Raw genomic sequence first — 27,484 nt, forward strand, 5'->3', positions numbered from 1 at the left:
GCAAACAAATGAACTCCAGAAATCTCTTATTTTTACATAATCTCATGACTTTAAAGTCAAGCTGGTGGTTTTTGGTGAGCCGGACTCATCAGTTTTGAACATTTGGGGTTGGCAATCCTGGACAAATCACCTCCTTTCTTCAAAAAGAACAGGGGGACTTGTGGCACCTTAGCGACTAACCCATTTATTTGAGCAGAAGCTTTCGTGAGCTACAGCTCACTGCATCGGATGCATACTGAGCTGTAGCTCACGAAAGCTTATTGTCAAATAAATGGGTTAGTCTCTAAGGTGCCACGAGTCCTCCTTTTCCTTTTGCGAATACAGACTAACCCGGCTGCTACTCTGAACCCTCCTTTCTTCACTCAGTCCTTTTCCCTCCTCAGCAATAAGGCTGCGGCTTGAAGGGTAATTAATGATTAAGTGCTGAGCCACAGGATCACAGTCCCCCATGCTCCCGCCTTTAGCTGCAAGGGCAGAGATTGGCACCCCCAGGGCTCCCTTTCCTGGGCTGTTGTCACATCTCTGCACTGGGATTCAGTTTGCTGGGACAGGGGCCAGCCACTGATTGGCTAATCTTCGCCCAATCAGAGCGCAGGACGTCACTTTAAAAAGACAAAGTCTCTCTCTTCAGTTCGTGAGCCCGGATAGCTCAGTCGGTAGAGCATCAGACTTTTAATCTGAGGGTCCAGGGTTCAAGTCCCTGTTCGGGCGGCAAAAGTTATTTTATGATTCTGCTGGCAGCTACATGCATCCCTGCACTTTGCTGCATTCGCATTTTCCCACAAACCCAGAGACAATTCCTAAAAAAGCGCCCGGTCACATTTCAACCCCCCCATGCTCTGCCCTGTAAAAGACAGTCACACAAAATGGTGTTTGGGCCTGTTGTCAAAAGGTAGGAGAGGAATCATTCAGGAGGGGGAGAGAAGAAATAAATAGGGGGGAAATCACTGATTTGAAATGACCATTGTCCAATTCCATTTTATGAACCGGTCTCCAGAAAGCTTTTCTTACCACATCACCGCTGAAGTAGATTGTTCCTGAGCTCAGGGTACAAATCTCTCCCCAGTGTCTCACAGATGCCCCTAGAACAGTGGTTCTCAAACTTTTTTTCCCGCGAACCACTTGAAAATTGTCGAGGGTCCCGGCGGGGCCACTTAATGATCTTTCCAAATGTTGTTCGTACCGTTAGCTAGCTATTGTAAAGCACTTTGGATAAAAGCACGGTATGAAAAAAAACCCTTAATTATAATGAACTTATTTTGTTCCACAAATGAAAGCACACCACTCATATTTTAATACCAGTAGTCTTACCTTTCTAATGTGATGGATGTGCCCTCTCTCCCCCACCGCGGCAGCCACCGAGTCTTTTAGGAAGGCGGGGGGGCCTCTCCCAGGCTTCACTAATTAGGTGGGTGGCCCTTTATTCTTTTGTGTGCAGCCGCCCAGGTGTGCACCTTAGAGGGAACTTTCCGCAGACCACCTGAATGGAGCTCACAGGCCACAGTTTGAGAGCCTCTGCCCTAGGGAATGCGCAGCGTTGTCTCCTGCAAGCCAGGCATGATTACAAGGAGTTGGAACTTGTAGGTGTCACCCTGGGGTCATTTGAGAAAGACAGCGAGCCTTGGGGGAACATGCATCTGGTGTCTCTTGGTGTCTGCAGTGCTACAAATCCTGCTCAAGAAGGTGCTGGATGGGCCCAGAACGGGGCAGTCAAAGGTTTTGTGTGGTTGCACGTTCCTTAAGATACACCAAAGTGAAGAAAAGGGAGAGTGGGGGAATACAAATAAAAGGAGGGTTGTCGTTTTTTTAATATGCTTTGGTAAGGAAAAGACCGAGATTACGCCAGAGAGGGCTGCAAAATCACGATGATAATAACGAAAGGAAAAAAGCTGGGGGTGTTGCGGCCAATCGAAATTTGAATGGGAGACCAAGTTCAGTGTAGCCATTAACCGCTGAACCTGCTACTGCTCCTTCTCTGTACATCAGCACTGAGTGGGGATAATAACCGACCAGCACAGACCTTGACTGAGATCAGGGTCTCTGTTGCATCACGTGTGGCAGAAACTCCTATCAGGATGAAGGACACAATCTTCACACACTGATCGAGACAAGGGCCTTCTTTACAGACCCCGGGGACCCCATCGTGCCAGGGACCGCACAGACCCCAGTCAGTCATGAGACACGTGGATGGCCAGATGGACCTGATGTCCGCACTGCCTGCCTTCTCTCTGAGCAAAATCTCGTTTCTTTCCCCCCACATTGGGAGTCAAACAAGAGTCACCTGGATGAAAACCATGAATCTCAATGTTCTCAGACGGGGGGGGGGGGGGGTGCAGAATATACTGGGGGGGCAGGAGAAGGCAGAGCGGTGGCTGCTGGCTGGGGGCCCAGCTCTGAAGGCAGAGCTGCTGTCAGCAGCAGTGCAGAAATAAGGATGGCATTGTGTGGACACTCTTCTCATCCCTTGAAGACCTGGGCTTTGCAGATGATTTTACTCTCCTATCACATACCCAACACCACCTACAAGAAAAAACGACTTGACTCACTGGAACACTGGAATGCATTACCTAGGGAGGTGGTAGAATCTCCTTCCTTAGAAGTTTTTAAGGTCAGGCTTGACAAAGCCCTGGCTGGGATGATTTAATTGGGGATTGGTCCTGCTTTGAGCAGGGGGTTGGACTAGATGACCTCCTGAGGTCCCTTCCAACCCTGATCTTCTATGATTCTATGATTTTATGACTCAAGACATTCAGCCAGCAAATTGGGCTGAACATCAACCACAATAAGACAGAGATCATGCCCTGTACTATTGCCTCCCCATCGTTCTCACCAATGTAGAAACATTCACATACTGGGGCAGCACCATCAGCCAGGACGGTGGAACAAGCCAGGACATCTGGAACAAAACCAATGAAGCCAGGAGCGCCTTCAGGAGCTTAAATGCAGTCTGGAAATCATGAAAATACGACACCAAAACCAAACTCAAGATTTATCAGAGCTGTGTACTTTCAAGATTACTTTATAGTGCAGACTGGTGAGGAATGAGAAAGTATGACCAGTCCAAACTGTCTTCATTCCATAGAACCTGCCTCAGAAAAATCCTCCGTATCTTTTGGCCCAGAACAATCTCAAACCAAGATCTGTGGACACAGTGGAGCCAAAGGGATCTGAGCCCCATCATTGCCAGGAGGCATTGGAGATGGATCGGCCGTGCGCTTCGGATGGAAACTGATTCCATCACCAGAGTAGCGATAAGATGGACACCTGAAGGCAAGCGGAAACGAGGCCGCCCAAAAACAAGCTGGCGAAGAGCTGTGGAAGCCGAGCTGAAAAACGTGGGGCACGGCTGGGGAACCATTGAGAGGCTTGCCAGAAACAGACAGGAATGGAGGTGCTTCATCACTGCCCTAAATGCCAGAAAGGTAATAGGAACGTGGTGATGATGATGAGTACGGTATTACCACCCTTACGTCTCCGCTTCAGAGCTGGGCGTCTGGGGAGCTATAGACCAGTGGTTCTCAAACTTTTCTGCTGGTGACTCCTTTCACATCGCAAGCCTCTGAGGGCGACATCCCCACCCCCTTATAAATTAAAAACACTTTTAAAATATTTAACACCACTATAAACACTGGAGGCAAAGCGGGGTTTGGGGTGGAGGCTGACAGCTCGCGAGCCTCCGCCCCCCCGCATGTAATAACCTCACCACCTCCTGCAGGGTCCCGACCCCCAGTTTGAGAACCCCTGCTATAGACTGTGTACCTCTCTGCTAGAATCAATGTTTTTAATATTTAGGGAAAGTTGCTTGTGGGGAACCGCAGCACCACCTAGTGGTGGACAGAGGCACTGTGTCATTAACTCTTCGTGCGCTGAAGGTCAAACTCAACTATCCATTCCTGAAAAGAACAGGGGGACTTGTGGCCCCTTAGAGACTAACCCATTTATTTGAGCATGAGCTTTCGTGAGCTACAGCTCACTTCATCGGATGCATGCTGTGGAAAGTACAGAAGATCTTTAATTGGTTGGTCTCTAAGGTGCCACGAGTCCTCCTGTTCTTTTTGCGAATACAGACTAACACGGCTGTTACTCGGAAACCTGTCAGACGTTCTTGTTCACTCCTGGAAATGTGCTGGAAATGGCCCACCTTGATTATCACTTCAAGGGGTTTTCTCTCCCCTCACCCCACTCTCCTGCTTGTAGTGGCTCATCTTGGGTGATCACTCTCCTTACAATGTATATTTTTTCATGGTCTGTGTGTATATATAAAATCTCCTCACTGTACTTTCCACTTTATGCATCCGATGAAGTGAGTTGTAGCTCACGAAAGCTCATGCTCAAATAAATTGGTTAGTCTCTAAGGTGCCACAAGTCCTCCTGTTCTTTTTGTGAATACAGACTAACACGGCTGTTACTCGGAAACCTGTCCATTCCTGGATACCCTGCAACCTCTGAGACTGGGCCCACCTCTCTAGTACAGTAATAACGAGACGAAGGAAAGGGAAGTGAAGGAACAGAAAGAACATTTTAGAAATAAACCAAACGCGTTAACACAATGTGGTAGAGATTCTATATTCCCGCCCCGCCCCCCCAAAACACTTTCAAGTTTTTGGTGGACAAAACACAAGAATCCCGAGTTCCATTTCTGAACACAAAATAAGAAGAAAAACTGCTGAAAATTTAGTTTAAAATTTAAAAATATATTCTTCAAGGGAAGAGAAAATCCACCCAGCTCTAGCTCTGGAGAGAAAAGAGACCGGGAGGGAGGGGAAATTGAGCCAAGTTTCTATTTAATTATTTAAATGCACACTTCACGTTGAACACAAAGGGGTTCGTTTCTTTCTGGGACGTGTGTTGGTAGCTCAGATAATTAAGTTTATTTTGTGTGTGTGTGTGTGTGTGGCCAGAAGGCACAACACATTAATTTAGTAACCCGGAAAATGGTCCCTTCCACCGCCAGACCTGCCTCAAAATCACTTGCCCTGGGTAGATTAGCCTGCCCCCTGTGTGTCTGTGAGGAAAAAAAAAATTTTGTGAAAAAAAGCCATTTTTAATCAAAGGGCGTGACACAAACTGGCCGCATGGTGGCACCACACCATCAGGTGTGACACGCACCAGGCCCCAGTCTGCACAGTCCTGGTGAAAAGGGGGTGAACTCCCCTTGTCCCTCTTCCCAGATGTGTTTTCCCTCCAGGCCCCAGTTGAAATGAATTCCCGGGGCTGCTGGAAGGGGCCGCTGGGGCTGATGTCCCTCGGCGCACACGCAGCGTTGGCAGGTGCGACGAGCACCCCGGGCCACACCGCACGTGCACGGTGATGGTGCAAACAGCCCCGCGGCACGGCCCCTTTCAGAGCTTTGGGCCGGGCCCAGCGCTGCCGGGAGGAGAGCTCACGCCAGGCATGGTGCCCACACGCCCTGCCGGGGTGATTCTCTGACGCAGGGAGAACAGGGGACAGTGTCACCTGCCGATTTTCAGGCTGTGATCTGGGGCTCTGTGGGAGGGACCCCGGCAGGTCAGACGCGTGGCTGAACCAGGCCCCTGATTTAGGGGGTGGCCACGTGGTTTCCACCACGGGTATCTCTCGCCCGGAGCCTCAGTTCCCCAGTTCCCATGTTAGGTTCCTGCACGGCCCCAGCTCCCATCACACTCAGAGCAGTTGCAGGCAGGGGTAGGGCAGAGCCATGGGGCACCAGCAGCCCAGGGTGTTTGCCCCCTCGGGGCAGTTTGCAGGAGAGCTCAGGGACATGGGGCGAGGCAGGGTCCCAGGTGCAGAGGGGGGTTTGCTTGGGCTGGGGAACGAATTGAGAGCGTCTCTGGGGAATCCTATGGACGCATTCCCCCGCTGAGCTACTGTGGCTAAAACACAGGCCTCGCTGCGAGCGGGATTCGAACCTGCGCGGGGAAACCCCATTGGATTTCGAGTCCAACGCCTTAACCACTCGGCCATCACAGCTGTGTCCCCGAATGCCTCCAACGCCAGAAAAACTGGTCACTATGTCGGCATATTGGGGTGCATTGGCAGGAGCGCGGGCGCGGGAAGTGATTATTCCCCTCTAGTCGGCATTGGTGAAGCCACACCTGGCGTATTGCGGCCAGTTTTGGGGCGCCCACTACAGAAGGGATGTGGACAAATTGGAGAGTCCAGCGGAGGGCAACGGAAATGATCAGGGAGCCTGGGGCACAGGACTTACGAGGAGAGGCTGAGGGAACTGGGGTTATTTAGTCTGCGGAAGAGAAGAGTGCGGAGGGATTTGATCGCAGCCTTCAGCTCCCCGAAGGGGGGCTCCAAAGAGGATGGAGCTCGGCTGTTCTCAGTGGTGGCTGATGACAGAACGAGGAGCGAAGGTCTCAATTTGCAGTGCGGGAGGTCTGGGCTGGATATTAGGAAACACTATTGCTCTAGGAGGGGTGTTCTCCGTTCCCGGCGTGGCCCAGGGTGCTTGTCGCACCTGCCAACGCTGCGTGTGCGCCGAGGGACATCAGCCCCAGCGGCCCCTTCCAGCAGCCCCGGGAATTCATTTCAACTGGGGCCTGGAGGGAAAACACATCTGGGAAGAGGGGCGAGGGGAGTTCACCCCCTTTTCACTAGGACTGTGCAGACTGGGGCCTGGTGCGTGTCACGCCTGATGGTGTCGTGCCACCGTGCGGCCAGTTTGTGTCATGCCCTTTGATTTTAAAACATGGCTTTTTTCACAGAAACTTTCTTTTCCTAACAGAGATGGGGGGGGCAGTCCAGCGGAAAGTGATTCTGCCCCAGGTCTGGAGGTGGAAGGGACCGTTTTCAGGGTTACTAAATTAATGTGTTGTGCCTTGTGTGCACACACACACCGAGATAACACGGGCTCAGGCAAACTAGTCTTTCACACTTGATGCTCTGTCTCTCCTGCCCGGTGGTGTACGGTTTCACAGCCAACACTTTCACAGGGACAAACACGTCAATGTCACCTCACAACGTGGGACACGGAGATCAGACGTGAGATTGTCGCGTGCAGCAGTTTACAGGCACGGCATCAGGGCTAATCACTAAAGACAGGCTATACGTCGAATACCGGTGTTAACAATACTCACACAGACAGGTTTGCGGGGAGGCTCCCTTGAGGTGTAGGGAACTGGGCACGAGCTGGGACCTGCTCTGCCAGCATCACGGACGTGTAGGAGTCGGGCTGGGAGCGGGAGGGAAAGCCCCTAACAACAGAGGGGCACTGATGTCCCTCCGAGTTGCAGGAACGAGGCAACGCGGAGTGAAAAGCCTTCACGCGTTGGGGCTGATGGGCCTTGGCCGCTCCTGGGGGCTGCCGGCTGGGAGTGGGGAAGAAGTATCTGGGCTGGCTGGTGTCTGTCACTGCAGTGCCATTGAAATCAACGGGCCAGATCCTGTACTCCTCACGAAAGGCTTTCTTCGAGCCAGGGGCGGCGGGTATAAAAGGCCAGGGGAGGTTAAGCCCCGCCCTCGCCCCGCCTCTTCCTGTCCTGGCTCCACCTGTTCCCCAGACAGCCCTGCCCTCCGCCAGCTGCTTGCGGCTCTCTGTCCCCTCCCCTCCCCTCTGCCCCACGTCTTCCTGTGAATTCAGTTTGCTTTTCTTGTTCTTCTTCCGTGTAGCAAAGACGCCCATAATGGAGGTGGGGAAACTTCTCCCCGGAGGGAATGGCTTTGAGTCACTTTCCTTTGCTGCTCCGGTGAAGTTAGGTATTATGTGGCTTGCTTTAAAGGAGTCCTTGTTGGTGAGTAATGTTACTGTTTTCTTGCTAATTGTTTAGCCCTGGAGTATACCTGGCTAGCTGGCTGTTGTCTAGTGGACAGCCAGTGCCTCCCCTTCTTGCATTAAAGGGCAAAAAGTGTCGTCAGTGCAGAGTTCAAGTTGCCTGGTGGGATACTGGGCCCTTCCAGAACCTCAGCTGCAGCAAAACTCACACTCATGAAATACACCATTAAGGTTTCCCACATAACCTTAACTCTGCCCTCTTTCAGAACTTCCCCGTTAACACACATACGTTTACGTGGTTGACCCCCTACTGTGGATGAAATGTACAAGCTTTTCACCTCCATTTACAGGTCTTCAAACCTGAGCCCCCAACCAGGTCTGACCACACACTGACCCTAACCCACACAGGGGCGCAACCCCCCACCCCACACACTCCTGCTCCTCAGAGACACCCTCTGATCACCTCCCTCAACAACACTGGCCCCACCCACACTCTCTGGGTGTGGAGTTTAGTGTCCCTTTTGATCCTATGGGCCCCATGGGGTGCAGCTGGAGCTGATAGAAGTGCTCTGCAACTGCCCTCTGTTAGTGCCGAATGGTTAATTTGGATGGCGTCGATTCTCTGTGGGTCTGGCCCGTGTTGCCTATTCAAAGAAACAGGACTCGATTATCCATTTTAGGCATTTTATTCAAATGGTGAACAAATAAAACCAAGTGCCCACATCACGAAGGCTAATCTGCCATACACATGACGCCATGCACGAAGGGTTAAATTACACCGGCACACAGGTTAAGGTCAAAGCAGTACATCGATTGCCTTGGAATCCAGTCATCAATTAAGCCAGGCCATCGGATTAATACCAGAGAAATTCAACCCTGATCAAATCTAAAACAGGAACCCAAAGAGCAGGCTTGCGTATTTAGTTATAAACTCTAATCAGTGATCTCTATCTAGGCAGTACAATCCAGCTGTGGCTGGCTGAATATCCCAATACGGAAACCAAATCAGTGCTTACATTTAAACCGCCTCAAAGCCAATTAAAGCTTCTTCGTTAGGCTATAGGTTTCAGAGGGGTAGCCGTGTTAGTTTGTATCAGCAAAAACAACAAGGAGTCCTTGTGGCACCTTAGAGACTAACAAATTTATTTGGGCAGAAGAATTCTCTACACAAAAGAAAAAATGGACACAAATCAGACATCAAGAATTGTAACATTCAAAAACCAATAGGAGAACACTTCAATCTCCCTGGACACTCGATAACAGACTTAAAAGTGGCCATTCTTCAATAAAAAAACTTCAAAAACAGACTCCAAAGAGAAACTGCAGAACTGGGATTAATTTGCAAACTGGACACTGTCAAATTAGGCCTGACTAAAGACTGGGAGTGGCTGGGTCACTACAAAAAGTAATTTTCCCTCTGCTGATACTCACCCCTTCTTGCCAACTGTTGGGAATGGGTGACATCCACCTTAACTGAATTGGCCTCATTAGCACTGACGACCCCCCTACCCCGCAACTTGGTAAGGCAACTCTGATCTTTTCATGTGCTGTGACAAATATACTGCTTACTGTATTTTTCACTCCATGCATCTGATGAAGTGGGTTTTAACCCACAAAAGCTTATGCCTAAATAAATTTGTGAGTCTCTAAGGTGCAACAAGGACTCCTGGTTGTTTTTTCCGTAGGCTCTGTCTACACTTCCTATCTTACCGCAGACAGCGGTGCGGCTGTAAGTTCTCCCGTGTAGCCAGACTTTGACAGTGGGAGAGAGCTCTCCCACTGGCAAAATCAAACCACTCCCAATAAGCAGCGGTAGCTTTGTCAGGGGGTGGCGGGGGGAGCGTCTCCTGCTGGCAAAGTGCTGTCCATACCCCGGCGCTTTTCGTCAGTAAAACGTATGTTGGTCGGTGGGGGGGGGGGTTTCATTCCCCAGACAACACAAGTTGTATCAACAGAAGTGTCGTGTAGTCATAGTCTCAGAGTTCATTATGGTGTTGCTAATCCTTCTCCTTGCCCTCCCCAGCAATGCGCCAATAAAGATGCAGATCTCATGGCGACTTTACACATTTTATACAATTTATACCCAGCAACTTAGAGCGTTTGAACGCTCTCTCAGAGGAGGATCATAGCTTCAGTCATTTCATAGGGCAGAGACTTAGAACCACTAAGGGCCTGTCTCCACTACCCCTTAAGTCACTGGTCCCCAAATGTTGAGGGTTGCACCCCTCTTCCCCCTGTCCATGCCCCTTGCCCCCTCCCCGGAGCCAGGGCCAGGAGCGGGGCCATGGCTCCCAGGGAGGGGGCGAGGGGGCACAGACAGGAGTACAGGGGCCAAGGCTGGGGGCACAGCTGCGGGTGGGTCCGGGACCGTAGCCACAGCCGGGGCCAAGGCTGGGGGTGGGAGAGGAGCCGCAGCCAGGCCGCAGTGGGGGCTGGCAGCCGGGCCCACAGCCCAATGCGGAGCCGTGCCGAGGCTGGGGATAGGGCCAGGCGTGGGGCCAGAAGTCAGGACTGTGGCTGGGGGGGACGGGGCTGGAGCAGAACTGGGAGCAGGGCGGGGCTGAGTGCTGCTCCCTCCCCACCCCAAGGGGGCTGGCCCAGACCTGCCATGCCCCACCCCCACCCCAAAATGTCCCTCTAGGGGGGCGCGCCCCACAGTTTGGTGACCCCTTAAGTTGATGTAATTTATGTTGCTCGGGGGTGTGAAAAAGCCCTTCGATTTGCGTAACTATTCCTTCTATTGCGTTCCCTGTATGGATTTTACAGGTGCTTTTACACGCATGAGCGCGCCCCCCGCCCCCACCCCCACCCCCCAACATAACAGAAACGCTGAGCTGTCTCCCAGTTAATAAAAAACAAAGACCAAAAATAGAAGAGAAGAAGAAGAAGAAAGTTCAGGAAGCGCCAATAATGACAAGGGGTCGGACCTCTGTGGCGCTCCTGTTCTTTGGACGCGCCCGGAATAGGAGCTGGAGCTGCCATCGGGGAACCAGGGGCAGCTGACCCCGCGCTTCAGGCTAGTGTGGTTTTTCGGGTACAGAGACTCTAGTCAAAGCTGGCTTGGCCTGCCTTTGATGCGGTGACTTCCTTCCATAAAAGGGGATGAGTCTGGAGGGTGGGGGGGTCCAGAAAAGTCATCCTCTCTTCCAGAGCTTGTTGACCTGAAAAGCGAAGGACTTCTGCTTTTCCCTTCATCTTTATCCTTGATGATTTTCAAGCCAATGTCAATTTGGAAGAGTCCCGCTTAGCCCAGCATAAGAACATAAGACCAGCCACACTGGGTCAGGCCAAAGGTCCATCTAGCCCAGTGTCCTGTCTTCCAACACTGGCCGATGCCAGGTGCCCCAGAGGGAATGAACAGAACAGGGAATCGCCAAGTGATCCATCCCCTGTCGCTCGTTCCCAGCTTCTGGCAAACAGAGGCTAGGGACACCATCCCTGCCCATCAGGGCTAATAGCCATTGATGGACCGATCCCTCATGAACTTACCAAGTTCTTTTTTGAACCCTGTTATAGTCTTGGCCTTCACAACAGTAGTTTCCTTAAACTATCCATTGTTGCAAACCACATGCAGTGTGGATGTGGGAACCCCACAATATCAAAAGGAAAAGAAACACAAGGCCAATTATGGGGTGTTTTTTTTCCATAGCCTGGCCTGACGGTTAAACAGCAGTTGCTCTAAAGTCTGGCCTCCTTAAAAGGAAAAGGCAGCTCTTCACCCACACAAATAACTGGTTGCTATATAAACAGAAAAGCCAGCATCATGGATCCATTGCCATTTTAAATACCGACATCTCCTGAGGGATGGGAATGCATCACTGGATGATTCCCTGTTCTGTTCATTCCCTCTGGGGCACCTGGCATTGGCCACTGTCGGAAGACAGGACACTGAGCTAGATGGACCTTTGCTCTGACCCAGTCTGGCCGTTCTGTTGTTCTTCTCTTTGCTTTGCGAACAAGAGAAGTGGGGAACTCAGTGGTTGTTACTGTGTAACTTGGTCAAAGGCTACCTGGCTTGTCTCCTTAATTCGTTTTTCTCTTACATGAATGTTGGTTTTCAAGCTTATCAAAATCAATTCCATTTGAAATCATTAAAGTCCATACCGGGTCTGTACTATACTGTCTGCTTGTTCTCATATTTCCCCATCTCATCCCCTCTGGAGTCAGGTTTTACGTCAGAAGTCTTTAATCCAGGGGGAGTAAACGACATCAAATACACTTTTCAGGATTAGCCACCCTTTCTTATAGGCCTGAAAACAAACAAAGAAACAGAGAACCCAAGATAACTTTCATTGTGAACCCATATGATAGTGTATCTATCACATAATCTGTGTCTTATTCTGTAATAAATCACTTCATCTTTAATTCCATTTGCACTGCTAACAACACATTCAAAGGCTGCAAAATTGGATCATGTGTGTTAGTTTTCTCGTATTCCCCATTTCCTCCACAGGAACCCTGGGTAAAGTTGTGTTCCGCACTAATGTAGGTGCCATCCGTTTCTTGTGAGTTCATTTATCTCCAGGTATTTTGCCCTAAAGATGGGTGAAAGTCTCCTCCCCCTCTGTGGGAAGGTTGGCACAATGAGAAAAAGCACTCAGACTCTGTTTCCACACTTTCTAATCATTCAGAGGAGCAGGAGGTAGAGAACTGATGCCAATCCGTAAACCACAAAAGCCGAACAAAGAGACAAGAGCAGAGAAGTAGAACACAACATTCATCCAACCTGAGTTCAGAGTCTTACAAATTCCTTCCCCAGTGGGCTTGTGTAGCATGGCCGTGCTTCTTGTCCAACAAGGCAGCCAGATTGGAACTCATCGGGAAGAAATATCAATCATTTCTCATTATCTCATGACACTTCAGATCCAAATGGGAAGGGGACAATCACTCCCCACTGAAACATGACAACTTGTGGGACCATAATCAATATCACTGAGCTAGGGAGTCAGGTTCTAAATACAAAGAGTTTACCTGGCCATAGGACAACTTTGAATATCTGCTACTTCTACGGAAATTCATGTCTAATCCTTGGCCTTGGTTGGGGGTAACTTCATATTTCTCAGGAGTAGAATCCGCACAAAAGCTCAGGAGTAATCGTGAGGAACGGCTTCCCCAAACACGTCCAGTTTATTTATTACACAGTTTATTTATTTAATCTGATGGCACAAATCTAAGTTAGGGACTCGACACAGGCCCGGATCACAGTCCCTGTCAGCCACCAAAGCTGGGGTATCTATGAAAAAAGAGGCAGAATCCAGGAGCTCTCTCACATTCAACACTCAATTCATTTTATACACGGTTGCAGCATTTACAAGGGGTAAGCGCCACAACACGGCTCATTCCATTTTCTCCATCTCCACATAGATGGGGACTGCATGGCCGCCCTAAATTATAGGCAAACAGCATCTGATTAAGAAGGTGATATTTTCAGGAGTAACCTTCTGGGCCGCAACAGCTTTGGGAAGCAAATATCCGGGTGTCAGTGTGTTTTAAGGGAATGATCGTTTCTCTCATAGCCCCCCATCAATCTGAGCTGATGCTGTCAAACAAAACTAATGCCCCAATATTTGACCAATCAGGAAAGAGAGGACACCCCCCCCATAACGCAAAGGGGTGTCAGACACTTTCAATTTCATATAAAATGAAATTCCAGAGCAGGTGACATCTGATGATTCAAAATCAGAACAGATTCTCCCATTGTATTCTCCTCTGATGCATTCAAACCTGCTTCACTCAGAGCCACTTCATTATTATTCAGCAGTCCCAAATTTTAGCATCATGGTAATGGGGGAAAACAGCCAACGTTCCCACCTTGCAAAGAAGCCAGGCTCAGCAGGAAAAAGCTCAGAAATACTTTTCCGATGGAAGGAAACCAGGATTAAAAGAGGGAATGATTACTCTGCTTTTGGGATCCATTCAAATCCCCCCGCCAGCGTTTTCACCTCCCGCCTGCCCTCAGTGAGTTTGATTTAGGATCAGCGCGTGATAACTCACCGCAGAGTGCTGCGGTGAGTGGCAGTGAAGGAGCTGGAGGGGTAGAAAGTGGGGATTATAAACTCCGTTGTGGCTGGTGCGGATGGCTGGGCTGAGACTGGGGAAGTGGGATCTTGATGGTGATGTGGAAGGAGGGAATCCCGGATCTCCCTCGGGAAAGAGAGGCTGAAATGACGCTTACCCCCTGTGCTGCTTTTCGTTACATTGCAATCTTTCCCCACAACGCTGATCAACGTGCAAACCACTGGGAATGAGACATTCTGTTGGAGCACCCGTGGAGAAAAAACGGTGGGTGCTGAGCACCCACTGGCAACCTCCCCCTCCCTCCAGTGCCTCCCGCCCGCCACTATCAGCTGTTCTGCGGCGTGCAGGAGGGGCTGGGGGGGGAGGAGCGAGGGGGAGGCATGCTCAGGGGAGTGGAGTGAGATGAGACGGGGCAGGGTGGAAAGAGGCAGGGGGTGGGTCCTGGGGCAGAGCCGGGGTTGAGCCCCACCGGCACATTAGAAAACTGGTACCTGTTTTCTGTCGCCAAAGGGAGATCTCTGTGACTATGGCAATGGGGGAACAGGACAGATGTGATGCTCAGGGTTTGTCCAGACTAGGAAAAGCCATGGGGATTAGGTCAGGTCAAGGGGAAAGCGAACCCCATTCTCTGTACCTGGGTTTATATCCGCACTGCAGCTAGACGTGTGTGTTTACATCACGATAGCGCGCGTCAGCAGCTAACTCCACGTACAAGCTGAGTGGAGACAAGGGACAGGTCGTTTTCACCTCAGTGGAGCTAGCTGTGGCCAAGCCTCGCCACGCACCTGCAGGAGACGAGAGGCCATGGTTCAGGCAGTGGTGCAAAGAGCCTTACCGGGTGCTGTGCGGGAATGAGCAAATGCATTTAAAAGGGGGAAAAAAAATCTTGGGCAAGGCTTAGTCGGGCCATTCGTGGCATTCCTCTCCCGTGCGGACTTGCTTGTGGGCATGGGGAGGCTAGCTCCCGGCCGGCCCCGCCCCTCCTGCTCCCCTTCCCTGCCAGCGCCCGGGGCCCCTCAGTGCTGTGTGGCCCCAGCCACCCCAAGTCCTGTCCGCCAGCCGGCCATGGCCACCTCGCCTTATCCCCAGCCCCAGCACGCTTCCCTGAAGAGGAGCGGCCAGCCTGCCCGGGCTGTGGCCCAGGGGGAAGGGCAAGCAGGAGGGGGCCTTCTGGGCGGAGCGTGGGTGGAGCCACGCTGGACTTATTTGGGGAGGTACAGCCTGCCCCGGCCTACGTTGGGTCTCTTGCCCGTGGGGAGTCTCTGATTTGTGATAAGATGAGAGCTCTCCATAGGGCAGGGCTCTCCCTCTTTGCAGACCCCTGTCCCCCTTTCCGGAGTCGGATTTCTCTTGCTCCCGCCAGTTTTCCCCTCACTTAAAAAAACAACATGCTTACAAAACCAGAGCTATAAATACAAAAGTGTCCCAGCCACACTAATACTAAAAATGTGTGGATGTTCTCCTTTTTACCATAGCATCATGAAATAAATGAATTGGAATATAAATATGGTCCTCGCATTTCAGCGTACAGCCTATAGAGCCGTACAAACAAGTCATTGTCCGTAGGAAATTTTAGTGTGTCCTGACTTCGCTCGTGCTTTTTACGTCACCTGTTGTAAGGCTAGGCACTGTTGAGATGAGTTAATGTCGCCCTGGAAGACCTCCGTCATCCTGGTTGGGAGCCACCTGGTGTAGGGTGTCTCTCCAGCGTGGATTCTCAGATGCCTAAGAAGGGCCGAGCTTAGCTTTTCCCACACTCAGAGCATGTATAGAGTCTGTCCCCCGTGGGCATTCTCTGGTGTCTAAGAGAAGATGACTCATGACGGAAGCTTTTCCTGAACTCAGAGCCCGTTCAGCGTGTCTCCCCCATGTGGATTCTCTGATGTGATATCAGGTTTGAGCTCTGCCGGAAGCTTTTCCCGCACTCGGAGCAGGCGTAGGGCGTCTCTCCGGTGTGAATCCTCCGGTGCGTGATGAGACTGGATCTCTGCCGGAAGCGTTTCCCGCACTCGGCGCAGGCGTAGGGCGTCTCCCCGGTGTGGATTCTCCGGTGGGTGGTCAGGGTAGAGCTGTGGCTGAAGCTTTTCCCGCACTCGGAGCACGTGTAGGGCGTCTCCCCCGTGTGGATCCTCCAGTGGGTGCGGAGGCCGGAGCTCCGCCTGAAGCTTTTCCCGCACTCGGAGCACGTGTAGGGCGTCTCTCCCGTGTGGATCCTCCAGTGCGTGGTAAGGGCAGAGCTGTGGCTGAAACGTTTCCCGCACTCGGAGCACGGGTAGGGAGTCTCTCCCGTGTGGATCCTCAGATGTCTAATAAGGGCAGAGCTGTGGCTAAAACGTTTCCCGCACTCAGAGCATGCGTAGGGGGCCTCTTCCATGTGGATTCTCCAATGTGTGATGAGGGTCGAGCTCTGGCTGAAACTTTTCCCGCACTCGGAGCACGTGTAAGGCGTCTCCCCGGTGTGGATTCTCCGGTGTCTGATAAAGGTTGATCTCTGACTGAAGCGTTTCCCACATTCGGCGCAGGCATAGGGCGTCTCCCCGGTGTGGATCCGCCGATGGGTGTTCAGGTTTGAGCTCTGCCGGAAGCTTTTCCCGCACTCGGAGCAGGCGTAGGGCGTGTCTCCGGTGTGGATCCTCCGATGTGCGATGAGGGTCGAGCGCAGACAGAAGCTTTTCCCGCACTCGGAGCAGGCGTAGGGCGTCTCTCCCGTGTGGATCCTCCGGTGCGTGACCAGGGCAGAGTACCGATTGAAGCTTTTCCCGCACTCGGAGCAGGCGTAGGGCGTCTCCCCGGTGTGGATGGTCTGATGTCGAATGAAGGTTGAACTCTGGCTGAAGCGTTTCCCGCACTCGGCGCAGGTGTAGGGCGTCTCCCCGGTGTGGATCCTCCAATGCGTGATGAGGTTTGAGCTTTGACTGAAGTTTTTCCCGCACTCGGCGCAGGTGTAGGGCGTCTCCCCGGTGTGGATTCTCTGGTGCGTGATGAGGTTTGAGCTCCGCCGGAAGCATTTCCCGCACTCGGCGCAGGTGTAGGGCATCTCCCCGGTGTGGATTCTCCGGTGGCTGACCAGGGATGAGCTCTGACTAAAGCGTTTCCCGCACTCGGCACATGCGTACGGGGTCTCGCCAGTGTGGATTCTCTGGTGTCTAATAAGGGAGGAGCTCTGGCTGAAGCTTTTCCCACACTCAGTGCATGGGTAGGGTCTCTCGCCCGTGAGGATGCTCCGAAGTCTAATAAGGTGTGAGCGGCTCCTGACGGTTTCCTCCGCTCTGTGCTGACTCTCACAGGCTTTGGTCTGTGGCCAACCACAGCAAACATCCCCTTTGCATCTCCCTGCGAACGTCCCGCGAGGCTCTCCTGGATCAGCATCTTCTTGCTGGGGCTTCTCCTCCCCGTTCTCACTCACCATCCCAGCGTCACCTGCCGGGACAGAGAGAGAATCCAGACATGGGTCACCTACTTTGCTGGGGAGACAGAAAACCTTTGACAGAGAGGTGGGAAAAGGGGGGAAGGAACCAATAGAAGTGACGAAGGGATCAAAGAAATCAGGACCTGAAATCCCCTCCAACCCCAAACCTTTCCCCAGAGGAAAGAGACGGGAGGGGATCAACTCTGAATCCACAATCCATCCCAGCATTCAGGGGAAGGGACATATCGGTTCCTTCACCAAGGAGGGAAGCTGACAGCACGTTTTTTCCCCCCCTGGAAAGATGGATCACAGCCTGCTTGGCCCCAAAATGGTTCAAGAATACTGGGTGAGCTACACTTTATCAGACATGAGGGTCTCTTGTTCATGACGTCTTATGCTTTAGAAGGCAGGTTATGATTTTATTTTTACATGTAGCCATTTCTGTCCAATACTTCTGCTTCCTGCGACCGAACCTCCATGCTCGATTCAATCCAGCTATCCTTGCTTTTGCGACTAACTCACCGAAGTACCGTAGGTAGAGAGGAGTATGATCTGAGGTGAAACTGGTAAGCTGGAGAGAACTGTTTCTGTGCAAGAAGCAGATCGGTGAAAACAGTCAGTGTCCAGGGGACCAAGGGCTGGACACTCAGGAGTTCTCACAACAAAATTATTGGTGGCCAACTCTTGCTGGTGGCCGCTCTGGCAAATTTTCCTAAAATACTTAATTAGCTTTAGGAAAAAACAAATAAATATGCACATGTACAGGTCCAAATCATTATAATTTATTTATGTAGGGTTTTTTTTTTCCAGACTCCATTATAGACATAATGTACTGCTGTATTTTGGTGCCCCTGCTCCCTCTCGCTGCCCCCATCCATCACCTCTAGCCTCCATTGCCTCCCCTGGCTCCCCACTGCCCCCCAGCCCCACTCCTTCCCCCCCCCCCGTTCCCCTGAGCTCCCTTCTGCAGCATTGCTCACCCCACTTTTTGCCTCTTTACCATGGTGCCCAGTAAGGCCAGCCTGGCTGAAGCCCAGAGCCAGAGCCCCGCAGCTGAAGCCAGGTGGGAGAGGGGGCTGAAGCCCACTCGTGGAGTCCCATGTGGCTGAAGATGGGGGCGGGGGAGAAACCTCTTCTGGAGCCTCTGGGCACTGGGGTTGGGGGGGGCACAATCTGAAGGAGAGAACACATGAGCTCCCCACGTGTCTTCTCTGCCCAGCCCTGAGCCCACCTGACACGCAGTTCCCACCCCACATTACCTGGGGGGACCCTCCATCCTTCTCCCCCTGCACCGCTCCCCCCCTCCCCCAGCACATTGGGCCATTCTCCTGGGCAGCCGGACCCGGGTGGGGCGTGGACAGAGCCACTTCTCATGCCGGCTGAAGCTGGCTGCTCCGGGTCGGTGCGTGTGCCCCAGCACGGGAACAAAGGACTTGGGGGGTATGAGGTGAGGAGGGAAATCTGACCGAGGAGGTCTGAGGGAGTGACAGGAGGAGACAGCTGTGGGCTCTGGCTAACTAGACTGGACTCTACTGCAGCCTTTATTTCTCTGTGCTAACCCAGAGCGTCCTATGCTGTGCTCCAGCCCGCTAAGAGACCCTCTTGTTTAACAGCATGGGCTGAAAGCCGCTGACGGTGCCTGCGGGGCGCATTGGTCCCTAAGACTGCACGAGTCTCCCTTGGGGGGAGGGGGGTGTCTGTCTCAGTGGTACTCCTTGAACGGCTCTTGCGGGGCAGAGCAGGGGTGCTGGAGGCTCAGGGGCCCAGCCTAAGGAGGAGGTGAAGCTGCCAAAGAGTGGGACCCACTAGGGGATTTGGCCCACTAGAAAGGGTCCTCCCAGAGACTGCTCCAAAGCTGGGGATCCGTGACACCCACCCTGCCCACTTCCCGGGGCAGGGGGCCTTCCTCCCCGCTCTCGGCTCCCCTGCTCTCCCTTCACGCCCGGCACCACACGTACGCTCCTCCCATCTGACTGTCCCACAGTCTGCACATACCACAGTTAGGGATGCCAACTTTGTGCTATTTAAAAATGGGACACTCCAGCAGGACTGCCCGAACCTCCCCACAGTGCCCTGCCTTTCCCCCAGAGCCCCCACCCCAGCCCCTTGCCCTGCCCCCCACAAAGCCCCGCCCCGATTCACTCCTCTTCCCCCCTGACCCCACCGCTTGCTGCTCTTCCCCCTCCCTCCACCCTGCCTGGGTCGGGAGGGACTCGCCCGTGGAGGCAGGGCTGGGAGCTGACACAGGTAGCTCCTGGCTGAGTAGGGGCTGGCGTGGGTGACGACCTGGTGCTTCCCCATCTCCCCCGCCTGCAGTAACCAGACTTTTGGTGTCCGGTCAGTAGATCTGACCGAACACTGTCAGGTCCCCTTTTCTACCTGACTTTCTGGTCGAAAACGGGGCTCCTGGCCACCCTAAATAGAACACCTATTTCCTAGCCCAGTGCTTCTCAACCTGGGGGGCCAGGATCCCTCAGGGGGGTCATGAGGTTATTACAAGGGGGATTGCAAGCTGTTAGCCTCCACCCCAAACCCCGCTTTGCCCCCAGCATTTATAATGGTGTTAAATATATTCAAAGATGTTTTTAATTTATAAGGGGGGAGTCACACTCAGAGGCTTGCTATGTGAAAGGGGTCACCGGTACAAAAGTTTGAGAACCACTGACTTTATTTAGAATTGTACTAGCTGCATATGTTGCTCTTAAAATGAGGACAAGGCCCAAAAGCTCAATTTATTAACTTCGTTTTTACATCCCTCAAATAAAGAGAGATTAAATTTAAAAATCGTATCTTTCAAAATGGCCAACGCCACCAAAAACGCACAGGTCCAAACATGGTACCAGGGACATCAGGTAAAAAGGGGGCATGGAAACCTGCCAAAATTACATAATCGAGTTATCACTACTCTGGATATCACTATCCTTACCCCGCTCGCTATCTCCTGCCCCCTGACAATCTCACTATTTGCAGGGGAGCTGGGCCAAGAAGTTTTCTGAGGGATTCCCATGCCTAATCCTCTCAGAGCAGCCAGGATGCAACAAGGTGTGGGGAGAGAGAGCCCACCCCCACATCCCCAGGATGCATGGTTTTCATATTTATCACACATCTACTAGCCGGAGGCCGATACCGGAGATAAGAGCCCCCAGAGGAGTCCAAGGACAGTCAGAATCCCAACACCCACTCCATGAAAAAAATCGGATAAAACAATATACAGGAGAACCCCAGAGTTACGAACTGACCAGTCAACCACGCACCTCATTTGGAACCAGAAGTACGTAATCAGGCAGGAGCAGAGATACTCTCTCTTTATATATATATATATATATATATATATATATATATATATATATATATATATATATATATATATATATATATATATATATAATGCAAAACAGCACAGTGCTCTGTTAGACGTAAACTACTAAAAAAATAAAGGGAGAGTTTAAAAAATAAAAAGATCTGATGAGGGAAGGAAACTGTTTCTGGGCTTCTTTCATTTAAAGGAAGATGGTTCAAAGCAGCCTTTTTCTCCTGCATAGTAAAGTTTCAAAGCTGTGTTACACAGTGTTGAGTTGTAAACTTTTGAAAGAACAACCCTGATGTTTCAGACATTTCAGTCTTGCGAACAACCTCCGTTCCTGAGGGGTTCATAACTCTGAGGTTCTACTGTATAATGCATAAAAGAAAGAGGAAGTTGCTAGAAAAGAATATGAGCCAGAGGCTGGAATTGTAGAACATTAATAAGGGAAGCAGAAGGATACAAAGACTGTATGGTACCTGTGGTCAGCATAGTGAAACACAACGTGAAGGAGTTTTTTAAAAACAAGAAGAATCCTAACCATGAGCTGGGTCCATTACTAGAGGGAAATGCAAAAATATCTATAATAATGCAAAAAAGGCAAAAAGCGTTCAATATATATTTCTGTTCTGTATTTGGGAAAAAAGAAACAGATGATGCAGTCACATCATATGAGGATGGAGACACTTGTTCCATTCCACTAGTAACTCATGAGGAAGTGAAACAGCAGCTACCATAGTTAGACATTTTAAAATCAGCAGGTCCAGTTAACTTGTATGCAAGAGTTTTAAAAAAGCTGGCTGAGGTGCTCTCTGGACCAATAATGTCAATTTTCAGTAGGTCTTGGATACTGAGGAGATCCAGAAGACTGGAGGAAAACTAGTGCTGTGCCAATATTTAGAAAGAGTGAAAGGGATGACCCGAGTAATTATAGGTCTGTCACTCTGACATTGATAACATGCAGGCTAATGAAGTAGCTGATATTGGATTTGATTAATTAATACCCATCAACATAGATTTAGGGGAAATATATCCTATCAAACGAATTGGTATATTTTTTTGCTGAGATTAAGTGTTTGGTCAATAAAGGTAATAGTGTTGATATGTAGACTTCTGTAAGATATTTGACTTAGTACACACGATACTTTGATTAAACTAGAACAATACACAAGTAACATGGCACACACAAAAAATGGCTAACTGAGAGGTCTCAAAAAGTAATGGAGAACCATGGTCAAGCGGGTGTGTTTCTAGTGTGGTTCCCCAGGGATCAATTCTTGACCCTACGCTATTTAATATTTTTATCAGTGACCTGGCAGAGAACATAAAATCGTCACTGAAAAATTGCCAGACGACACAAAGGTCGGGGGAGTGGCAAATAACGACACAAAGGTCGGGGGAGTGGCAAATAACGTGGGTCAGGAGCATCAGGCTCCAGCTCTGGGAGTCTGGGAAGTTTTCCCAGCCCCGGACAGGTGAGTTATTTCCTGTTCCACAAATAGGGAACATCCCACTCCCAACCCCCAGGAGTCTGTTCCTAGAAACCATGCCCCACGTTAAACGAGTTCTGGCAGATTTTTCACATCACTCCTCTCCCTTTCTCCCCTCTTTGTATTTTCTGCCCTCTTCCCACCTCCAGCAGCTCTCATTGTCCTGTGCATTTACTGGCTGGAACCTCCCCGGCCCTGCCTCATCCCCCTGAGGCCCCTCCCCTGCCCCGCCCCTTCCCCCAGAGGCTCCACCCCCCATTCACTCCTCTTCCCCCCATTCCTCCCGTCACTCGCTGCTTTTCCCCTCCTACCTCCCTGCCCGGGCCAGGAGGGACTTACCTGCAGAGCCGGGGTTGGGAACTGCAGCTGCCCAATGCAGGTTGGAGGCGGCCCGAACTGAGTAGATGCTGGAGCGGGTGATGACCTGACGCCTCTCCGCCTCCCCTGCCCACAGTAACCGGACTTTGGGTGTGCGGTCAGTAGATCTGACCAGACACTGTTAGGTCCCCTTTTGGACCAAACTTTCCGGTTGAAAACCGGGCACCTGGCCACCTAGATCTGGAGTGAAACGGAAATGGTTTTCCCCATTTCACTCCCAGGTTCCCCTGCAGGCTTTTCCCCCTACAAACGGACCTTCAAGGTTCTGCCACCCTGGGAAACATGCAGGCCACGTCTACACGATACGGTTTTGTTGAGGAAAGCCAGGAGGTGTCCCACAATGCCCACGGTGATCACTCCGTCACCAGTTTGAACTCCGCCGCCCTGCAGCCAGGGGTGCTGGAACAATTTATAACGATGCCACTGATCTGAGTTCCTTTCTGGTGAATCTGACAGTCGACCTGCAGGGCCATCCTTAGGCACACGCCCCAGCCCCCAGCTGCCCCCCCCCGTCCGTTCCTAAGGGGGTGCGGGGCCCAGGACAACTCCCTCTGCCCCTGCCCCACCTCTTCCTGGTGTGTTGCTCGGCTTCCCACCACCGGTGAGTGTGTGGGGGGAGGCGGCCCCCTTCCCCCAAGCGACGCGGCTGGGGCGGGGGGGAGCAGAGCGGGCTGGGGCCGGGTTGTTTCGATTCCTGCTCTCGGCCCCCCCACTAATCCCCAGGGCCCGCAGGCCTTCAGCGCAGCCCAGACCCTCCGCGGGGGGGAGCAGGTGCTCAGGCTGCGTAGGGCACCATATTTGGTAGGGACGGCCCGGTCGACCTGTCCCGGCGATGCCAAAATAACTGCGTGTCTTAGGAGGTCCCTGTGAGCGATTTTATACCAGTGGCCAAGAAGGCAGTAAAGAGGGAAAATCTGAGCCAATTTCTTAGCAGAATTTGATAAGCAGAGAGAAAAGGGGCAACAGGTGCTAGACTTTTATAGCAATAGTCAAGAATTTGAGAAAAGGGCCAAATCTGTGGCGATTTTAGGCTCATATTTTATAATTAGAAAGACAGGGGAAATCTCAGGGAATGTTAACTAGAATCATAGAATCACAGGATTGGAAGGGACCTCGAGAGGTCGTCTAGCCAGTGCCCTGCATTCATGGCAGGACTAAATATTATCTAGACCGTCCCTGACAGGGGTTTGTCCAACCTGCTCTTAAAAATCCCCAAAGACGGAGATTCCGCCACTGCCCTGGGCAATTTATTCCAGTGCTTCACCACCCGGACAGCTCGGAAGTTTTTCCTAATGTCCAACCTGAACCGCCCTGGCTGCCATTTAAGCCTATGGCTTCTTGTCCTGTCCTCTGAGGTAAAGAAGAACAACACGAGTAACAGATGACTAGAAAAGAAAACTAAAAAAGCAGGGCAAAATGTTAGGGTATTTTATATCAATCTTTGAGAATTGGGGAGAAAATAGGTCGAAAATTGAAATATTTGATCATCCGAGAGAGAAAAAAGCCAAGATCTGAACAGATGAGAAGATCCAAACAATCTAAAAACGGTCAGTCATGGAGACTCCAGCACAACCCATGGTAAATTGTTCCAGTGATTAGTTCCTCTCACCGTTACAAGTGTACCTCTTCTTTCGAGGTTTTGTGTCACTGTTAAATAACTGAGGCAGGTGGGAATGTTAAAAGGGATGGTATAGGAAAGTGAAATAGACCTGTGGACAGGAATAGTCCCTCACCACCACCTCCAGACAGTGCCAGGAGCTTTTGGGATGCTGCTTTAAGAGGGCAAGTGATGGGTTATGGGGCAGGCTGTGGGGTGCGGACAGGTGACTGGTAGCTGGCCGGAAGCAATGTTAGGCCGTTGCGGGGACAGCACCTGGGACTGGGTAACCTCAAACTGGGCAGCCCCCTCCTTACCCCTTCCATGCCTTATTGCTGGAAGAGAACAGCCGCCCCAGCCCACCCCAGAAGCAGCCAAGTCGCCGGGATCTCCAAGCTGCACCCGTTGACCCCCTTCCCATTTGGGGAACCACTCGGGGGGCAACAATTTCCCACCTAAACAAAGACAATTTGCAGCTGGTCAAACAGGTGGGGAAATATCAGAGGAGATTTTAAAGGCACATTGAAGAATTAAGAGATAAAAAGGGGTAAAATCAGAGGAGGAGACTAGACAGAGCCAAATAATTTGAGAGAAAAGGCAGAGGGGAATCTGCAGGGATTTTATATTCATAGGTGATCATTAGGGAGAATTTTATCCGCATTTGAGGGACAAATGGCAAAACCAGCAAGGATTTCATTAGCCCCCTGACCGGTCTGCCCCTGGAGATTCCTGGCTGCTCCCCATCCAATCCACCACCTTCCACACTGTCTTTCCCCCTCCCTCATCTCAGCCTTGTTTTCCACCCCTGCCCTGGCCTGGACCGGCTCTACCTCCAAACACACAAAGGGGAAATACCTTTTCTTTCCTCGCCTCAATCCCCCAGTTTTGCTCCTGGGGTTGGGGGGTGGGGGGGAGCAGCTTCAATCAAAGAGAAAATTCCCAGGGGCTGCTAGATCTGAGGCTCCCAACTCCACTGGGGAAGAGATTCACTATCCTCCCCATCCCCAGCTCCCCTCCTCCCCTCAGTTACCTGCTGTCTCCAGCTCAGGGGTCTCTGTCCGCAGAGCCAAGGGCTGCCCTAGGGGGGCTGATTCCAGCCAGAGAAAGTCTCCCCCCTTTAATGAAGGGCTTGCCTCCTGCACAGACCCCACCAGGGAAGCAGCAGCTGCTGCATCTTGCATTTTTCCAAAGCACCCCCACACAGGAGCTGCCCAGGGTTTGTTCTTTGTTCTCCCAGCTTCCTTCCTGCCAGCACCCCCCTGCTCCCAGCTATTCCAGCCCCTTCCTGTCTCCTTCCAGACCAACCAGGGCTGCAGCCTGTCACACACTCACTGGACAGGGGATTTTCTCCAGAGGGAACTGCTCGCCCTCATCTCTGCTGCTCCTCGTCCTCCAGAGTTGCTGTGTTTACACACACAGAGGCTCTGGCTCCTGTTAGCCCCAGTCCAGCCCCGGGAGAGTGAATGCACTCCCCTGGGAACAGGAAAGCAATTCTTGTCTACACTACAAAATTAGGTCGACTTAATTCAGATCCGCCCCCACAGTAATTCAATCCGCTGTTGGTGTCCAGGTGCAACCCTCCTTCTGCCAGTGATGGGCGCCATCACCAGCAGCATTTGCACCCACTGAAGTGGGGCATTGTGGGGCGCAAGCATGGGACCCGGACAGCGTATGGGGCTCACACAGCTGGAGGACCCTCCACCTGCAGCCGAGCCGTGAGCCGGGCACTGGGCTCAGTTTCACAGCACAGAGCCGAACCAGCAGTGAAACTGACAGTCTTGTGAGTTTTGGCCACCTCCCCTGGCTCACAGCTGGTGGAGCCCTGAACTTGACAAGAAGATTAACCGTGTAAACTCATCCATGGCTGCTTTCCCCCACCCCCACACCTTGGTTACCCCTTGTCATGGATGCACAGGACCGGCGCTATGCCCCCAGCTTTGGACAGCCTCTCGGACAAACCCCTTCGGTGGGCCAGACCTCCAAGGGGTTTCACTCTTCCTGCGCCTCCTTGGACCGGACCTCTGGGGCCCCAGCACGCCTGTGTCACACCGTGAGCTCTGCTCAGCAAGCCCAAATGAGATAGACTCCTCCTGGGACAAACCTGGACCCTCTTCAGGGTTCAATGCACCTCACCCAGCGTTTGCAGGGACACTCAGCATTGTCCAAACAGCTGGATTTATGAGGGAAAGGGGAGGGGTGGGGTGGCACCCCTGGGGGAAAATAAAGGTGAGCGCCTATGGCTGGGGGGAGATTTTTTTCCTCCCCCCCCACCCTTCCCCCAAGCGCTCCTGCCGATACAGTGCTGTTCACACCGGCGCTTTTCATCGGCAAAACTTTTGTCTTTCGGGATGTTTTTCATATCTCTGAACGAGAAAAGTTTTGTCGGTCGGTTTCCAGTGTAGATGAAGCCTCAGGCCCTTTATCTTCTCCGGGAGGGCGGGCGGCGGGGGCCTGCAGGTGACTAGTGAGGGAGAGCATCAAGAAAGAAAAGGCTTGGTTTGAACGTCTTGATTTTCATTACGTTCAAATTGATGATGATGATGGTGATGATGATGATGCAGGGATGTGTCTGTCTCTGCCCGTTCCTGCCCCTCTCTGAGGTTTTCTCTACATTGGCAAGTGAAAGACAAAACTTTTGTCTGTCAGAGGTGTGAAAAAAACCACACCCACACACCCCGAAAGACAGAAGTTTTGTCGAGGAAAAGCGTCGGTGTGAGCAGCTCCTGCCGACAACGCTAACGCTGCTCGTTGGGGATGGAAGTTTTTTGTCGGCGGCAGAGCTCTCTCCTGCCTACAAACACGCCTTTTAGCATCCCGGCTGCGGAGCGGCCCCGGCGTGTCACTAAAAGCTGCGTAGTGTGGACAAAGCCTAATTCATGAAATGGAGGGGAAAAAAATTTTTTTTTCCCTCTGGTGGGAAATGAGCTCACTGGAAAAAACAAAGAAACAGGAATTTTTCAGTGTTGTGTGTGTCATGCGTCATGAAATTCCCATCTCCGCCCTGGTTGTCTAGTGCAGCGGTTTTCAACCAGGGGTACGTGTACCCTGGGGGTACCCAGAGGTCTTTCAGGGGGTCCCTCCACTCATCTAGACATTTGCCTAGTTGTACAACAGGCTACAGAAAAAGCACTCGCAAAATCAGGACAAACTGAAATTTCCTACAGACAATGACTTGTTTACACCGCTCTATAGGCTGTACGCTGAAATGTAAGCACAATAGTTATATTCTAATTGAGTTGTTTTATAATGATATGGTAAAAATGAGACTGCCAGCCATATTTCAGTCCTAACCAGCTGGGACACTTTTGTATTTCCATGTCTGATTGTGTAAGCAAGTTGTTTTTAAGGGGGGTGAAACCTGGGATACACAAGACAATTCCGACACCTGAACGGGGTACAGTCGTCTGGAAAAGTTGAGAGCCAATGATCTAGTGCAGGGATCGCAAACTCGAATCACCATGAGGGCCATATGAGGACTAGTACATTGGCCCGAGGGCTGCATCTCTGACCCCTCCCCACCCCCCCCGAGCTGCCTCCAGCCCCGCCCCTACTTCACCCCTTCCATGAAGCCCCGCCCCTGCCCCGCCTCTTC

At 51.6% G+C, this 27,484-nt stretch overlaps 2 protein-coding genes and 2 non-coding genes across 7 annotated transcripts in view; 1 reads left to right on the forward strand and 3 right to left on the reverse strand.

Moving 5' to 3' along the window:
• NOSIP (nitric oxide synthase interacting protein) overlaps positions 1-27,484 on the reverse strand; it is a 357,930-nt gene that overhangs the window by 227,022 nt on the left and 103,424 nt on the right. The gene's annotated exons all lie outside the window — the stretch shown is intronic.
• TRNAK-UUU (transfer RNA lysine (anticodon UUU)) lies at positions 639-711 on the forward strand. Its single transcript has one exon. It is a non-coding gene; the product is annotated as a tRNA-Lys (tRNA).
• TRNAS-CGA (transfer RNA serine (anticodon CGA)) lies at positions 5,868-5,949 on the reverse strand. Its single transcript has one exon. It is a non-coding gene; the product is annotated as a tRNA-Ser (tRNA).
• On the reverse strand, positions 11,612-25,124 carry LOC140902068 (uncharacterized). Of its 4 annotated transcripts, none has more exons than XR_012156003.1 (3): positions 24,923-25,124; positions 15,328-17,137; positions 11,612-14,502 (listed from the first exon to the last, which is right to left on the reverse strand). XR_012156003.1 is itself a non-coding variant. In XM_073321727.1 (2 exons), exons 1-2 carry the CDS (start codon positions 25,071-25,073, stop codon positions 15,570-15,572), a joined length of 1,719 nt encoding a protein of 572 aa, XP_073177828.1. In that variant the 5' UTR covers positions 25,074-25,124; the 3' UTR covers positions 11,612-15,569. The 4 variants fall into 4 exon arrangements, 2 of the variants coding, with proteins under 2 accessions (XP_073177828.1, XP_073177829.1); XR_012156002.1 differs by having other exon boundaries at positions 11,612-11,949; positions 14,352-17,137; XM_073321727.1 differs by having other exon boundaries at positions 11,612-17,137.

This window comes from Lepidochelys kempii, chromosome 23 (assembly GCF_965140265.1).
Source record: "Lepidochelys kempii isolate rLepKem1 chromosome 23, rLepKem1.hap2, whole genome shotgun sequence".
Taxonomy (NCBI): Eukaryota; Metazoa; Chordata; order Testudines; family Cheloniidae; genus Lepidochelys; species Lepidochelys kempii.

Excerpts from the sequence above, each read along its gene's own strand:
- LOC140902068 (XM_073321727.1), bottom strand. The coding sequence starts at position 25,073 with ATGCAAGATGCAGCAGCTGCTGCTTCCCTGGTGGGGTCTGTGCAGGAG. Across the intron at positions 17,138-24,922 it reads CCCTGAGCTGGAGACAGCAG|GTGACGCTGGGATGGTGAGT; the intron begins GTAACTGAGGGG and ends CTGTCCCGGCAG.